At 41.6% G+C, this 15,975-nt stretch overlaps 1 protein-coding gene across 1 annotated transcript; it reads left to right on the forward strand.

Annotated features, from left to right (window-relative positions):
* The first annotated feature begins 11,712 nt into the window (after positions 1 to 11,712).
* LOC116150479 (centriole, cilia and spindle-associated protein) lies at positions 11,713 to 15,639 on the forward strand. The gene is given in 3 exon segments (XM_064479341.1): positions 11,713 to 11,722; positions 13,949 to 14,205; positions 15,439 to 15,639. Coding segments are annotated over 3 exon segments (468 nt in total).
* The last annotated feature ends 336 nt before the right edge of the window (positions 15,640 to 15,975 follow it).

Genomic DNA, 15,975 nt, shown 5'->3' on the forward strand with positions numbered 1-15,975 from the left:
TTCTGTGCCAACGGGTCTCTGAGAGGGTGGCTTGGCAGTTTTAATCAATGGCTTTATTTCTGTCATTTGAGCCAGCTGTACACTCTATTAAAGTGCTGCTGGCGACGTCCCGGGTTCAGTGCCTTGGGGCATTGGTGGCCTCTGAGGCACTGAACTCCCATCTGTTTATTTCTGAGCGCCCATTTGTTTAGGAGAGGAGACCAGCTTTTGTTAGCTTCTCCCAAGTGACTGCAAGGGGTTAAGAAGCACTGAGCTAAGCGTTCTGTCTTGTGAATCGGGCTGTTGTTTTCTGTATTAGCTCCCTGACCTCGCAGTGCTGTCCCTGAAGAATATTTTGCATTTGTTTATTCAGGCTGTTGCGTAACTCCTAGCTGGTGGGAGAAGAGTCCTTGTAAGTGCTGGGTCCTCTCTGCTTCTTGCCTCCCACTCAGCACAGAGCACCATTCCTCAGGCCGCTGCTGTGTGCTGGAGGAGCCAGAGTTGGAAAATGGCTCTTGCCACTTTGCATTTCGAATGTGCATCTGCTGCTGCAGCCATGGCCCTGCACCTTCTCCCCTGCCCGGAGTACCGCAGAGTTGGGGGCTCTCAGCATGTGAGGCGGGTGGGTGGTGGCTGATGTCAAGGGCCAGGTTGAATGGATGCCTCAGATAATGCCTGGAGTAGCCCCTGGCTTCTCCCTGTTCCTCTCCAACGTTGCCCAGACACCATCTGACATCACTCAATTTTAAAGAGACTCTAGTGAGAAAGATAACTAAATAACTAAAATTATTGAGAGCTTTTCCAGTCACTGACCGTAGAATATGGATTTTCTCATTGAGCATTCAAAACAATTCTAAAAGGTAGGACCATAGTTTTTCTCAATTTTATAGATGAAGAAAGGGCAGGTCAGGATAAATGATCAGTGACTTTATGTTTGCTTGTTTACCAAATTGTAAGTGGTTTGCAAACTCGCATTGGACTCATCCTAGCTTTTCTGTGAGACGCGAGGAGAGGAGGTGTGGCCTGCGAGCCAGGCTGCTTTGGTCTTGTGCCATTTTCAGCTGGTCTCAGTTCATCACCTGTGGCACAGATGCCGCTCGTCCTTCCGTTACTTGTGACTTCCCGCCAGTTCCTGACCTTTGGTGGAAATTTGAACCACAGAAGGTGGAGAGGGTAGGGGCACTGACCTACCAGCTCAACTCTGAGATGTTCTTTATGGGACTGAGTGGGCTTTTCTCTCCCCAGCTCTTCTCCTTCATGGTTTGTGAAACAGCTGTCAGTTGTTGCCATGCATAATAGAGGCAGTTTTTAGATAGCATCGTGGAATAGATGTAGCCTGTCTTTGCAAGAGTTCGTGAGTATTTTGGTTTCCTTAGGGACACTGAATCCTCCCAGGGACTAAGGTAATTATTTCTTCTCTGCTAATATGTCTGGTTTAGGCATCAGGGAGAAGAAAGGATGTTTCTGCTTTCAGGACTCCCAATCCCAGCATCTCTGGCTTTGCTCTTGCCTGCCACAGCCCCCGTTGATACCTGTGTCTGGCAGGAGTGGAAGTCCTTGTCTTTAAGTGGACGGTTTTATGTATCAGGATGATGAGCGCTTGAGTTTCTGTAAAACATAAACAGTTAGGTTTTGTTCTCACTGTATGTATACATAGAATCACTTTGTTCTGTGTGGCTTAGTACAAGGATGCAGCAGCCCCCTCCCTCCCCACATCACACTCACACACCAATTGCCTTCTCCCTAAGTGACTGCTCCCAACTCCGCTGGTTCCTCCTTTGGTGTGTGTTTCTGTTTTTCTGAGTAACACGGCTTTTATTGACACTTCTTGATTTTTTCAGTTTTTTAGCATCCTGTTTTAGCTTTAGTCCTTTTCATCGATCTCCTAACCCAGACACCTGGCCCATCCCCACACTGCTCAGTGCAGTCATAGAGTTTGTCAGATTCACAGTTAGTCCCTGCAGTATTGTGCCCGTGGAAGAGGTTGCTCACAGCTGCCCTATATTGTTTGCCACAATTCCTTTTTCTTTCTTTCAAAATATCATCAACACATCGGGTTCCCTATCATTCTTGACATCTTATGACATTCCTCCTGGGGCCTCTGACCTACTTCCGTCTGACCTGGTAGCTGCTGCCCAGTTGCATCTTGGGAAGCCCTGGGCCTCTACCCCGGGGACCCCCTGGCTGCTTTCTTGGGCAGGCCCCTCTGTTGTGTGGCTCTCACATCCTCTTTCCTGGTTTACACCCCCCTCCTCCAGGTGGAGATTATCTGAGAAAAAGTGTGTGAGAGATTAATTTTCAGAGACCTTCCATGTGCAAACATTCTGCCCTCGCAGTTCAGTGAGTTGTGGCTGGGCATGGAATCCTCGGCTGGAAGTAATTGTCTCTGAAAAGTGGAGGCATTGTTGTCTGGTGCTGCAACTTCTGATGTCACTGTCACAGTCCTGTGGCATTCTGACTCTTAATCCTTTGCTTTTGGGGTCCTCTCTTTGTCCTCTGTGTTCTGAAAACTCTCCTCGATTGAGACCTATTTTCCTCCATTGTGCTTAATGCATCCTTGCAGTCCAGCTCATGTTTTGTAATTCTGGGACGTTTTCTTGAATTGTTTTCTCTTTCTTTCTTCCTTTCTTCCTCCTTTCTTCCTCCTTTTTTCCTTTCTTTCCTTCCTTCTCTTTCTTTCTTTCCCTTTCTTTCTGTTCCTTTCCATTTCTTTCTATTCCTTTCTTTCTCTTTTTTCTGTCCCTTTCTTTCTGAACTCCTTAGTTGGATGTTGGACTTCCACAAATTTATCCTATAAGTTTCCACGCCCCAACCCACTCCCTTTTCCATCCGTCTTTTTCTCTCTTTTTTTCTGGGCAGTATTCTCAGCCCTCCAGCTCTTCTATTTCTCATGTGTGGGATCCTATTTATTTTTTAATATAAGAGCTGTTGAATTGTTTTCTGGGCTTTCCTCCCTTCCTCCCTCTCCCTCTTTTCATTTCTCTTTTAAAAAATAGTATTCTTCTCTTGATTTGTGTGTACCTTCTCTTATCTTGCTGAGGATATTACTAGGATTGTTTGTTCATTTTCTTGTGTGTTTCTTAGTCACAGTCTCTGTTTCCCCTCCCTCACCCCACATTTGTTTCTTTTGCTTGTAATCATGAATTTCATGTTGGAGACTTTTCTCCAATGTCTAATGATCCTTGGCTTCTCATTCTCATTTAAGAGATGGGTCCTAAAAAGTTTTTGGGAAGTTCCCTGTGTGTTGGATGTGGGGGTGGAAATGCTTGTTAGCTGTGACGTTCCTTCTCTCTGCAGCCAACAACACTTAGAAGGGCATCTACAATGTCTCCAATTCCTTTCTTCATATTCACATTTCTTTTTAAATGAAATGTTATTTTTAACTAGTTACACGTATGCATAATTTTAAAAAAATACACTTGAAATGAAAAAGTGATCCTGAGCCATTCCCCACCCGTGACGCTTGCTCCCCAGGGGGCTCCTCTCAGCTCTTCACGGTTCCTTCCAGCGCTGCGGCCAACGCTTTTCTCATTCATGCCAATCTGCTGGCTTTTTCATTTTAAACAATTATGTATTGACTTCCCTGTCATGGGAGATGATTTAGCGATGATTTAGCACAAGATCTTAGCTTGGCCACCTCCATCCCCAGACATACACCAGGGCCTTTTTGTCCCATGCTATTATTAACTGTATAACTATGTCATTTAAGCACTATTCTGTGCTTGGATGATCAATGCTATGTAAATGTTATTTTACAGGTAATCCATGTAGTACATTCTGATTACATTCTCTTTGTTATTTATGTTTTTCCTGGAGTTCATCATTGCTTGACTTTTATTGTATTTATTTTTTGGTGCTCTCATGACAGACTCAGCCGGGAATAGTCTAGTAGTCCTGTGAAACTTGGCATATGCTCAACATATTAAATGTTCTACTCGTTTCATTATTTTCCTCACAGACTTTTTGTTTGTTTGTTTTTTGGAACCCTTGACTTTCCTGTTTTAATTTTGACTTCATGCTGTCCAAAATGACACAGCTGTCAAATGGGGGCATCTCCTTGCTGTTTGCCTGAGTATTTCTTCTGTGTACCTCCTCTGTGTGACCCCTATCTTCCAAATCTCAGGTCTCCCTGTGTATGGCGTGTCCCTTTCTTTTGGTGGAGCGCATCTTCTATAAATCTTGAGAAATGTTGAAGGAGAAGGAAAATTTTGTCACCTTGAATGTCTCAACCGTGCTGTTATCCAAAGGCCGGATTGCCGTTTTGGCAAGAGAGAGAATTCCTAGCTTGGAATTGTCAGTGTTTGAAGGCATTAAGGTACTGAGTCCCGGGTTTTGGTCTCACTGTTGAGAAGTGCCATGCCATTCTGACACTTTGTTTATATGACCTTTCTTTTTTGAGGGGAAGTTTTAGGCATTCTCTTTATCCTAAGCATTCTAAAATTCTATGTTTGTGTCACTTTTCATTAATTGGGCTGACAACTTGGTGGGCCTTTTTCATCTGGAAACATTTCTTTCAGTTCAGTGATATTTTCTAGTACTGTTTAAAAAGATTTCCTCAGCCTTATTCATTTTTTTTCTTTCTATAATCATTTTTAATTGGATGGTGTACCTCCTGAATCAAACCTAACATTTTTATTTAAACATTTTTTGATATTGGAATTTTTGGTTCTATTTTCTGGGAGAACTCTTCAATTTTGTCTTCTAAATTTTCTATTGAAATTTTAAATTCTACCATTCTACTTTTTAATTTCAGAGAGATTACTTTTTTTTTCTTTCTGTCCCAAGTGTTCTTTAAAAAAAAAATTACATCCATTCTTCCTGGATTTCTTTTAATTGTGCCCCCCAAAAAGGTTCTTAAACATCCTTTGAGAACATGGTTATATTCCCAGCCTAGTCTTTTTCTCTATATTTTGTTCTCTTTCTTATTAGAGGGTGTACTCAGTGTTTGCTCTTAGCTTGTCTGCTTATATTTAAGAGTGAAGCTTGAAGATTTCCAGTCAAGATAGTGGAGTGATAGGACCACAAGTTTGCCTCTCCTCATGACTACGACAAAACAACAACTGAATGCTAAACAACCATCAAAAAAAGACTGGAACCTAGAAAAAAGATCTGCAACTGGTAACATAAAGAGGGAACCACAGCAGGATGGTAGGAGAGGCATTCTCAGGATATAATTGGGCCCCATACCCCTGGGTGGGTGACCCGCAAGCTGAAGATTTGCTGTCACAGAGGCCCTCCCACAGGAGTGAGAGCTCTAAGCCCCATGTCAGGCTCCTCAGCTCAGGTCCTGGCACTGGGAAGAGAAAGAGACCCCAGGACATCTGGTTTTGAAGGCCAGGGGGGCTTGGCTCTGGGAGCCTCACGGGACTGGGGGAAACAGAGACTCCATTCACTTGGGGAGCGTACATGGAAACTCACGTGCACCAGGTCCAAGGGCAGAGGCAGTGATGTCATAGGAACCTGGGCCAGACCTGCCTGCTGGACTTGGAAGGTCTTCTGGGGATGTGGTGGACAGCTGAGGCTCACTCAGGGGACTTAAAAGCTGGTTGCAGACATTCTGGGAGTGTTCATCTAAATGAGCTTTCCTGGAGACTGACGTTTTGATTGGATCATTAGCACCAAGACCCAGCCCCACCCAACAGCCTGTAGGGAAGCCGCAGGCCAAACAACATGCAGGTTGGGAACACAGCCCCACCCATCAGCAGACTTTCTAAGCCACAAAGGCCTCAGGACACAGCCCTGCCCACCAGAGGTCCAGGACCAAGCTGCGCCCAGCAGTGGGCAGGCACCTCCTCCTGCCAGGAAACATGCATAGGCCTCTAGTCCAGCCTCACCCACCAGGGGCAGATACTAGAAACAAGAAAACAACAATCCCAAAGCCTGTGGAAGGAATCCACAAACACATAGAAAGATAGACAATATGAGGTGGCAAAGGAATGTCTCCCAGGCCAAGGCACAAGATAAAGTCCCAGAAGAAAAAATAAGTGATGAGGAGATAAGTAACTTATCTGACAAAGAGTTTAAAGTAATGATGGCCAAGATGTTCAGAGAACTCAAGAGGAGTATAGATGCACAGAGTGAAGTTTTTAGCAAAGAGTTGGAAAATATAAAGAATACCCAAACAGAGCTGAATAAAATCACTGAAATAAACAATACACTAGAAGGAACCAAGAATAGACTAAATGAGGCAGAAAAACAGATCAGTGAGCTAGAAGACAGATTCGTGGAAATCACTGCTGCAGAACGAAAAAAGAAAAAAGAATGAAAAGGAATGAGGACAGTTTAAGAGATCTCTGGGACAACATAAAGCACTCTAACGTTCGCATTACTGGGCTCCCAGAAAGAGAAGGGACAGAGAAAGCACCTGAGAAAAATTTTGGATAGATGATCACTGAAAACTTCCCCAACTTGGGAAAGGAAACAGCACCACCATTGTTCAGTAAACAAACAGTTCTTAAGCAGGGCTGTATTATATGCAAAGCATTGTGAATATTTCTGTACTTGGGTTTCTGGAGATTCTTCTTCAAACAGGATGAAAGATTCTGATTCAGAGATCTGACTCTTAGCTCAGCTGATCTATACACAGGATGCTTTGTTCAGGAAAGGCACCTCTCAGGTTACTCTGAAGTGCAACTTCAACAACAGGGCTCTAAACAATGCATCTAAGCTGTCATTTTAAGACTGTGGCCCAACTGACCCCCACATTAAATCAGAACTTCTCAGGAGGAGCTGCTCACACTGCAGACCACTTGTGAAGCTGTGTGGTACTCAGCAGTTCGGATAAGCATTGTGATCCAAATGTATGCAGTCTTTTTTTTTTTTAAATTATTATTTTTCAACCATGTTGCTCAGCTCTGGAAAGAAAGTAAAAGCAAGAAGAGAAATTCCCTTACCATATTATGTTTGCATCTTTATAGTGAGGAGAGACGGTAAGAAAATAAGCATTTATTTACTTTTGAGATAATTGAAAGAAATATTATGAAGATAATAGATTTGGTTGTCAAGAACCCCGAATTTTTGAGAAAGTGATAAATAAGCTGACCTCTGGGAAGTCATGTGACAATGTGGGCAGAGAGGGCATTCCTCCCCTCCCACTCTGCTCTGGAATATCCACAGTTGCACACAAAGCAGTTCAGAAAACCTTGCCTCTCTCAGGCCTCCCAGTCACATTCTCACATCATTGGCTTCAAACCATGTTTAATTCTGGAAGGTCCTTTAAAAGTGCATGAGGCCTTCTTCATGACTGCTCACCATCTAAGGCTCTTCTACCTTGATCATTTTGGAAATTCATTCTAGTTCTTAGCTGCTTGTTTTTCATTTTCTTTATTTGAAAAGTTCTCAATACCATGCTTTACTTTTTAACAAAAGGATGCATTTCTCAGAGGGGAAACAATTACATACCGTGTGGGGGGCACTGATCCCTCTCCACAAGTCAGAGATGTGGGAAGGAGACCTGGGCCCTAAACACGGTGCTCTCAGTCCCTGGTTCAGCTAGGTGATTGGTTCAGTGCTGGGCCCATGATCTAACACATTCCTGCCACAACTTGCCATGAAGAATTTTTTCTAGACTTTAAGAATAGGCTTTTTCTATCAGGTTCAAAGCTGGAAGCTTAGGGTCAGGAACTGTATTTCCTGCCACAGGGAATATCACTGTCTAATCAACAAAGAAAGAAGAATTCTCCACATGATTCCTATTTACATCAGTAAACAAATTCCCTTTTAAATTGTTACATAAGCTGATTTGACATATTTCTAGCTGCACAAAAAGCAATCTTCATACACTCATTTTTTCAAAGCCAAATTGCATAAAATGAACCAATTGACTTTTTTAAATAAATGTATTTCCCATATTCAAGACTTCAGACACTACATTGTTTGACAGGATAATATTACATAGAAAATACTTTTTTTTTTTTTTTTTCATTTTATTTCACATCCCCTCTTGCCCTACTCTAGTAAGGCAATCAAGAGGAGAGTGCTGAAAACTTACTTCACAACAGTACTGGGTTTGGGTAACAGTTCACCTAATGAATATGGCAAGTCTTGGATTCTAACCTGTGAATCAAAGTTTATATAAATAAAATATGCATACTTTTCTATTAAATCATTATTTTGTATTTGTTTATATTTAAGCTTCTATGAAATTTCTCTCTATATTTCAAGAAAACATTAGTTGTTTATTCTTGTTTTGCCAGTTCACTGTGTACTTTATTTAAATAATTCACTAAAATGTTGAATCAGACTACCCCCCCAAAAAAAAGATTTCAGCACCACCAAACCAGCTTTACAACAAATGTTAAAGGACCTTCTCTAGTCATCAAATCGTAAGAAAAGAGAACAAAAAAGAAAGAGAAAAAAAGAGAGACCTATTGATTGCTTTGGCTGTTTGGGGTCTTTGTGGTTCCTTGAAATTTTGGAATTGTTTGTTCTAGTTCTGTGAGAAATGTTGTGAGTATTTTGATGGGGGTTGCATTGGATCTGTGGATTGCTTTGAGGAGTGCAGCCATTTTGATAATGTTGATTCTTCCAATCCAAGAGCACAAGAAATCTTTCCATTTCTTGTGTCATTTCAGTTTTCAGAGTATAGGTGACCTCCTTAGTTAAGTTTATTTCTAAGTATTTTGTTGTTTTTTATGTAATGGAAATGTTTCTGCCAGTTATAAAATTCTGACTGCAAATGGCAAAATATCCTTTTTTATGGGTGAGTTGTATTCCATTATATATATTATATATATATATTATATATTATATATATATATATTGCATCTTCATTATTCAACTATTGATGTGCCCTTAGGATGCTTCTACATCTTGGCAATTATAAATAATTTTGCTGTTAACAGTAGGGTATATGTATCTTTTTGAATTAATTCTTATTTTGTGGTTGGCTTTATTCCTTTGATAACTACATAAGTTTAAAAAGCTAAAGCTCTAACATTCTTAGAAACAATGAAGAATAAATGTCTGTAAATTTAAAAAAAAGATCTATCAAGCCCCAAAAGACATGGAAGAAACTTAAAACTTATTACTAAATGAAAGAAGCAAGTGTGAAAAGGGTACAAACTGCACGATTCCAACCAAATGACATTCTGGAAAAGGCACAGCTACAGAAACAATAAAGAGACCGTGGTTTCCAGGGGTTTGGGGAGAGGGAGGGAGGGAGGGATGAACAGATGGAGCACAGGGGATTTTTAGGGCAATGAAATTACTCTGTATGATACTATAGTGGTGGCTACATGTCATTATGCATTTGTCGAAACCCATAGAATGTACATCAAGAGTGACCCCTAATGTAAACAATGGAAAATGGTTGATAATAATGTGTGCATCGATTGTACCAAACTTGCCACACTGATGAGGGATGTTGAGGGTAGGGGAGTATATACGTGTGGGTGGGGAGGGCTACATACAGACTCTCCGTATTTTCTGCCCGATTCTGCTGTGAACCTGAAACTGCTCTAAAAGAATAAAGTCTATTAAAAAAAAAAAAAGAGTGAGGCTTGAGGAGCTTCTGGGGACTCACAGGGGAGCTTGTTTACTGTACCTGCGTGAGGACCCAGCTGTTTCTCTGGGGGCTTCCAACATTAATGTGTGCCCATTTCTCTTGTGTGACTTCTCCAGACAGTGCTCCTCCATCCTTCTGCCTGGGAGGGTACAGGCCTGGCTGTTAGCATTCTGGGAGCAGAGTTGGGGAAAGGGAGGAGGGATCCCATTCTTTACCATGTAAGCCTATTTCCAGGAAGGTGTCACCCCTTACTTCCACTGTGCTGGGTGCCCCAAGTCCATCCCCACTCTAGTTCTCCCTCTCCAGACTGCAACCCATCTGCTTTCTGGAGGAGAGAGGTGGCATCACCTGGCACAGGGACTGGAGGAAGGGCTACTGAACAAATATCCATTGCTGCATAACAGAATTACCCTGAAAACTAATGTTTTAAATAAACTCCAGTTCTTACTTCTTTCTGCTCATAGTTTTTGTAGGGTGAGATTTGACCTGGGCACAGGGGCGTATGTGACTTTGTCTGCTGCCCGCTAACTGCGACCTCTGCTGACAGCTTCAGGGCTGCGGGCTGTCTCCTAGGACACTCACATGTGACATCCTCATACGCCTGACCTTCCTCATAACATGCAGGATGGCTCTCCTCCCGAGAGAGAGCTGGGCAGGTGCTGTGTTACCCTTTATGACTTCTCACCAGGAGCCACGTGGTCCCTCTCACCCACTCTGTGCCCAGGTTCAAGGGAAAGAAGCATGGACCCTGGTCCTCAGCAGAGGCACATTCATGTTATGTTGTCAGAGAAGCATGTGGGCTGGGGCACTGGGGGAAAGGCGGTCTGTCCCACTGGCCATCTGAGGAATTGTATTCCTTGGTTCCCATTCCTTCTGGGGTTCAGCTATGTCCTGTGGCCTTTCTCCTGCAGGGAGTTGGCATTTATCCTGCTCAATCCAGTAAGTTACTTCTGCTTCTACTTTTTATCTTCCCAAATTTGTCTGATGTCATTGCCTCCCTTGCTCTTTTCCTGTGGGTTTATAACTTTTTCCGGTCCTTTAGTGAGGTTTTGGGAGGAAGTCACCATATGCACATGTTGCCATTGCACATGTAACCCAGTTGGTTCATTTATACTATTTTTACTTATTTTTATTTTTCACTTTTTTTTCTTTCTTTATTAGTCTTGCTAAAGGTTTGTGAATTCTATTATTTTTTTTTCCCAAACAAACCCTTGGCTATGTTATGTTTTTTAAATTATATATTTATTAATTTATGATCTTTTTTCCTTACTCTAGTTTTTTTCTGCTTATTTTTATAACTTTTTAAGATGGATGCTTACCTTTGATTTTTTTCCCTGCCTTTTTTTCCCCCGGTATATTGATTTTAAGGCTATAGATTTCCCTCTGATTACTGCTTTAGCTGCATTGTGCTTAATGAAGAAACTTTCAAAACATGTCTAAATAAAAGCAGGATTAAGAAAGGAATGCCAAGACTACTTTAAAAAAAAAAATTTAAATTGTAAAATGCACACAAAACAACTTATCATTTTAACCATTTTCAAGTGTATACTTCAGTGATATTGAGTATATTCACTCTTTTTGTGCAACTGTATGATTTGCTTTTGACCCATGCATTATTTAGAAATGTTTTTAGGGGGACAGGATAAATTAGGAGCATGGGATTAACAAACTACTGTATATAAAACAGGTACATAACAAGGATTTATTGTATAGCCTAGGGAACTATATTCAATATTTTGTAACAATATTTTGTTGTTACAAAACAGTGTATACAGTTGTATACACTGTATACACGTGTATATGTATACATGTATGTATAACTGAATCACTTTGCAGTACGCCTGAAACTAACACAGTATTGTAAATCAACTATTCTTCAGTTATAAACAATTGTTTTTAAATTTCAAAACTAGAGATTTTATATTTGCAAACAGAGCAACCAACAAGGGAGTAATTTCCAAAATAGGCAAACAGCTGGTATAGCTCAATATCCAAAAAGAAAAAGAAAACCCAATCAAAAAATGGGCAGAAGACCTAAATAGACATTTCTCCAAAGAAGACATACAGATGGCCAACAGGCACATGAAAAGATGCTCAATATTGCTAATTATTAGAGAAATGCAAATCAAAACTACAATGAGGTATCACCTGACACCAGACGCTGGAGAGTGTAGAGAAAAAGTAACCCTCCTACACTGCTGGTCAGAATGTAAATTGATACAGCCACTATGAAGAACAGTATGGGGAGGTTCCTTAAAAAAATTAAAATTGTGTTACCACATGATCCAGCAATCCCACTCCTGGGCATATATCTGGAGAAAACTCTAATTTAAAAAGATACATGCACCCCAGTGTTCATAGCAGCGCTATTTACAACAGCCAGGACATGGAAGCAACCTAAATGTCCATTAATAGAGGACTGGATAAAGAAGTTGTGGCATATTTATACAATGGAATACTACTCAGCTACAAAAAAGAATAAAATAATGCCATTTGCAGCAGCATGGATGGACCTAGAGATGATCATACTAAGTAAGACAGAGAAAGACAAATATCATATGATATCATACGATATCACTTATGTGGCATCTTAAAATATGATACAAATGAACTTATTTATAAACCAGAAATAGACTCACAAACATAGAAAACAAACTTATGGTTTCCAAAGGGGGAAGGAAGGGGAGGGATAAATTAGGAGTTTGAGATTAACATATACACACTACTATATATAAATTAGATAACCAACTGGGTCCTACTGTACAGCACAGGGAACTATCTTCAGTATCTTGTAATAAGCTATAATCAAAAAGAATCTGAAAAACAATATATATATATATATAAAATATATAACTGAATCACTGTGCTGTACACCTGAAACTAATATAGCATTGTAAATCAACTATAGTTAAAAAAACCAAAAATCAAAAAACTGGAGATTTTAAAAAGTAATTTTTTGTTGTATCTAGCTTTACACGATGGTCCGAGAATACATTCTATATGATTTTAATTTTGTAAATGTGTCAAGATTTGCTTTATGGCCTGGGATATGTCAATTCTTGTAAATGTTCCACATGCGCTTGCTTGACAGCATCATATATTCTGCAGTCGTTGGGCGCAGTGTTCTGTATATATCCATCGAGTCAAATATGTGAATTCTGTTGTTGAAATACTTTAAAAGACGAGTCTGTTCAACCAGACTTTCTGTGATGATGGACAGGTCCTCTGTCCCATTCAGCATGGTCGCCAGTAGCTACATGTGGGTACTGAACACCTGAACTCTGATGAGTGTAACTGAGGGAATGGAATACTTATTTTTACTTAACTTTAGTTAATTTAAACTTATATTTATTAGCCACATGTGGTTAGTGGCTTTTGTATGGAGTAGCATAGTCCTAAATCAAGACTGTTTATTTTTGTCAGTTACGGAGGGGTGATATGATCTTCCACAGGAACTGGTGGTGAACACTGTTTTTGTTTGTCTAAAAATGTCTTTATTTGAAACTTCATTCTTTTGAATAGGATTTTGAAAACACATACTTATATACACTTATCTTGTACCAGAAAATATATCAAGAGGTTTATAAATATTTTATAGTGATAAGTTCTGTTTCTTCTGTATTTTCCATCTTTTGTCTCCTGCTACAGGTATTTTTTGAGCTCCTGTATTTTCTTTGAGTACAGAGAGTAAACCCAGTTGCATCATTGATGGTCTGTCGGTGATGATTCCTTTATCTCAAGTCTTCGGCTCCTGTCTTGTCTCCTTATGTGCCTGGTCATCGTTTGCAGGACAGTCAGTCACTGTGTTTGGAAAATTATCTGTAGGAATAATCTGAGGCCTAGGATCCCCAGAGAGGATTTTAGTTTCTTGGGTTGGGTGCCTCTGGACACTACAGGGTTTTTTTGTTGTTGTTGTTGTTTATAAATTTTTGAGAGGGGAGGGGATTAGGTTTATTTAAAATTTTTCTTTTTTTAATGGATGCACTGGGGATTTAACCCAGGACCTCGTACGTGCTAGGCACGCGCTCTACCACTGAGCTGTCCCCTCTCCCAACACTACTGTTTTTAACGTCCACCCTTTTAATAATCCATAGTGAGGACTGTGGGTCCACTAACCCACTGTTACTGGCCTGGGTTCTCTGCTTCTCACTCTGCAGCCTGCTGTGAACTGGTCCTCCCACCCCGTAGTCCCCTGTCACCCATGAGACAACTATCACTCGTATTCTGAGATTAAGCTTCTCAATTAAATATTAAAAGTTGTTGATTTTAAAATGGGATATACTGAAAATTATTATACTGATTTGCTTCTGTACTTCTGTTTTAAGTGAAACTTGTGAATTGATCTATAAGTGAAAAAGCTACTTTAATGAAGCATTATGACTTTTTCATCCCAAATATTTAAAGTAAATACATGCAAATCTACTTTTAAAGCATTCATCTTGTTTTATCTCCTTTTTAAAAAAGCACTGCCAGTGAAAGACATAAAAGAAAAATGGCTCAGGATGAAAGAGACTGTCAGATTACCCAGCAGTACCAAGCCTCGACTGCGACCAAGTGCCTTACTTGCTAGAAGAAGTCAGAAAGCAGCCAAGAACCCTCAGAGATCATCAAGTGAAATAAGAGGAAACAAGCATCCATTTGCTCTTTATGGGTAGGGAGAGAAACAGACAGATACGGGAAGCCAGAAAACTCACGTCTGTGCTTCTGCCCCGGTGCACGAGGTGGGTTCTGGCAACCCCGCTTTTCTGCTTTCCCGGGGAGGGGGAGGGCTGGCCATATTCCTGTCACTGGCTGTCATCTCCTGTGGTCACTGCGATGCTTTGAGACAGGCTAGGTCTTAGCGGGTGGTAGAGTGAGTGGGCCGAGGACAGTCCAGAACTGGGCATCTGATTTGCAAACAGGTTTCAGGATTTTTGCTGCCTGGAGGGAGGTCTAGCGGCTTTGCTGGGAGTTAGCTGGTAACTGGGGGATGTACGGACACTGAGCCAGGGGGAGAAGCAGTGGGAGTTGGGGTTCTCAAGCTCCTGGGGGGCTGGGAGGTGCAGCCCAGGCTGGAGGCTGCCGGTCTAAGTTTGCCCCTGGCCCTGAGAGGCCCTGGCTCTGCCAACCATGGTAGTTGGTACTCACCGCCAGCCACTTTGTTAGTGCTGGTTAGATGGCATCTCCTGCAGTTCCCAGCATCCGTCTAGACTCCCCTTTCCTCTTGAGGCTGAATTAGGAGGGTTTCAGTTTCCCCTGCTCACCCTGCCCCTCTGAGCTCTGGTTCTCTGGCTCATCCCTGGCCCCTCCCTGTGCCAAGTCCTGCGTGCGGGGCTGCAGAACAGTGACCTTGTTAGCGTGAACACTGTCACCACAGACCAGAGACATGAATGAATGAAAAGAAGCAGGAAGTGCAAACTGTTTGATTTCTGATCACATTTTTACGGAACAGACTTCTGAGCTGTAGCAGGTGGTGGTGTTTGGAGTGATGGCTCAGACAACGGAGCTGGCCTCTGGCAACGCCGTGGGATTAAGCTGTACAGGGTTCATTGAAGGTCTTAGGTGGGAAAACCCCTTGAGACTCACTTTAGTATTTTGCTGTAAAGCATTTAAATTTCTTCAGTGGAATACTTATCCATACTTTATGCTAAGCAGTTCCAATAGTTTTCCAGAGCCAGTTTCTCAAGGCACATGCAGATTAGTTGCTTACATCTTTTTTCATTTACATCTGCAAGTTCATCCAGTGGACATTTTCTGTTGCTTAGTGTCTTTATGGCTGACATTTGGGTAAGACAGAAGCCAGGGCGGTGTGGCTTTTCTGGAGAAGCTTTTATGCACGGAAGTCGTGACAACAGTGAGGCCGGCTTGCCTCTGCCCTGCTCCAGGTGACCTGCAGGAAGCTCCATTGTGAATGTTGTGAAAATTAGTGCAAAAGCCACTTGAGTTGACTGTACTTTTATTCTGACTCCACTCAGATTCATGAACCAGCATTGCGAACCAGGAACAGGAGGCAGGTGGAGAAAAGGAGGCTGGTGGCTCAGAGGCAGAGCACTCACTCTGCAGACATGGAGAAAAACAGAAGGAGACCGCCGCCCTCCCTGGACAACCCGTGGATGACAGGGTATATGAGACGCTACTCAGCAAGGCTTAAAGGAAGAGACAAGCAGCTGCTCTGACAGCCTCTTTTCAACAGTGCAAATGAAAAGAAGGAAAAATAAAACAAAACAAAGGAAACTGGACACAGGTTCAAGAAACCAGCTGATTATGCAGGGTTCTCCTTAAGGAGTTTCCAGAAGATTGTTCCATTGTGACGAATCCTGGTCATCTACCTTGGCAGCAGGGCGACAGCTGAAGCCATAGACGTTTGGTTATATATGAAGGGAATTCCCTAAATCTTTGAAAGGGTCTTGTTTTAAAGCATCTTAATCTTTTAAGATATACCGAATGCCTTTAAATGGCTTAGAGATGCTTCACACGCAGTGTTCTTTCCTACGTTTATTTTCATCCTGTTC

The sequence above is a fragment of the Camelus dromedarius genome, chromosome 26 (assembly GCF_036321535.1).
Source record: "Camelus dromedarius isolate mCamDro1 chromosome 26, mCamDro1.pat, whole genome shotgun sequence".
NCBI classification, from domain to species: Eukaryota; Metazoa; Chordata; class Mammalia; order Artiodactyla; family Camelidae; genus Camelus; species Camelus dromedarius.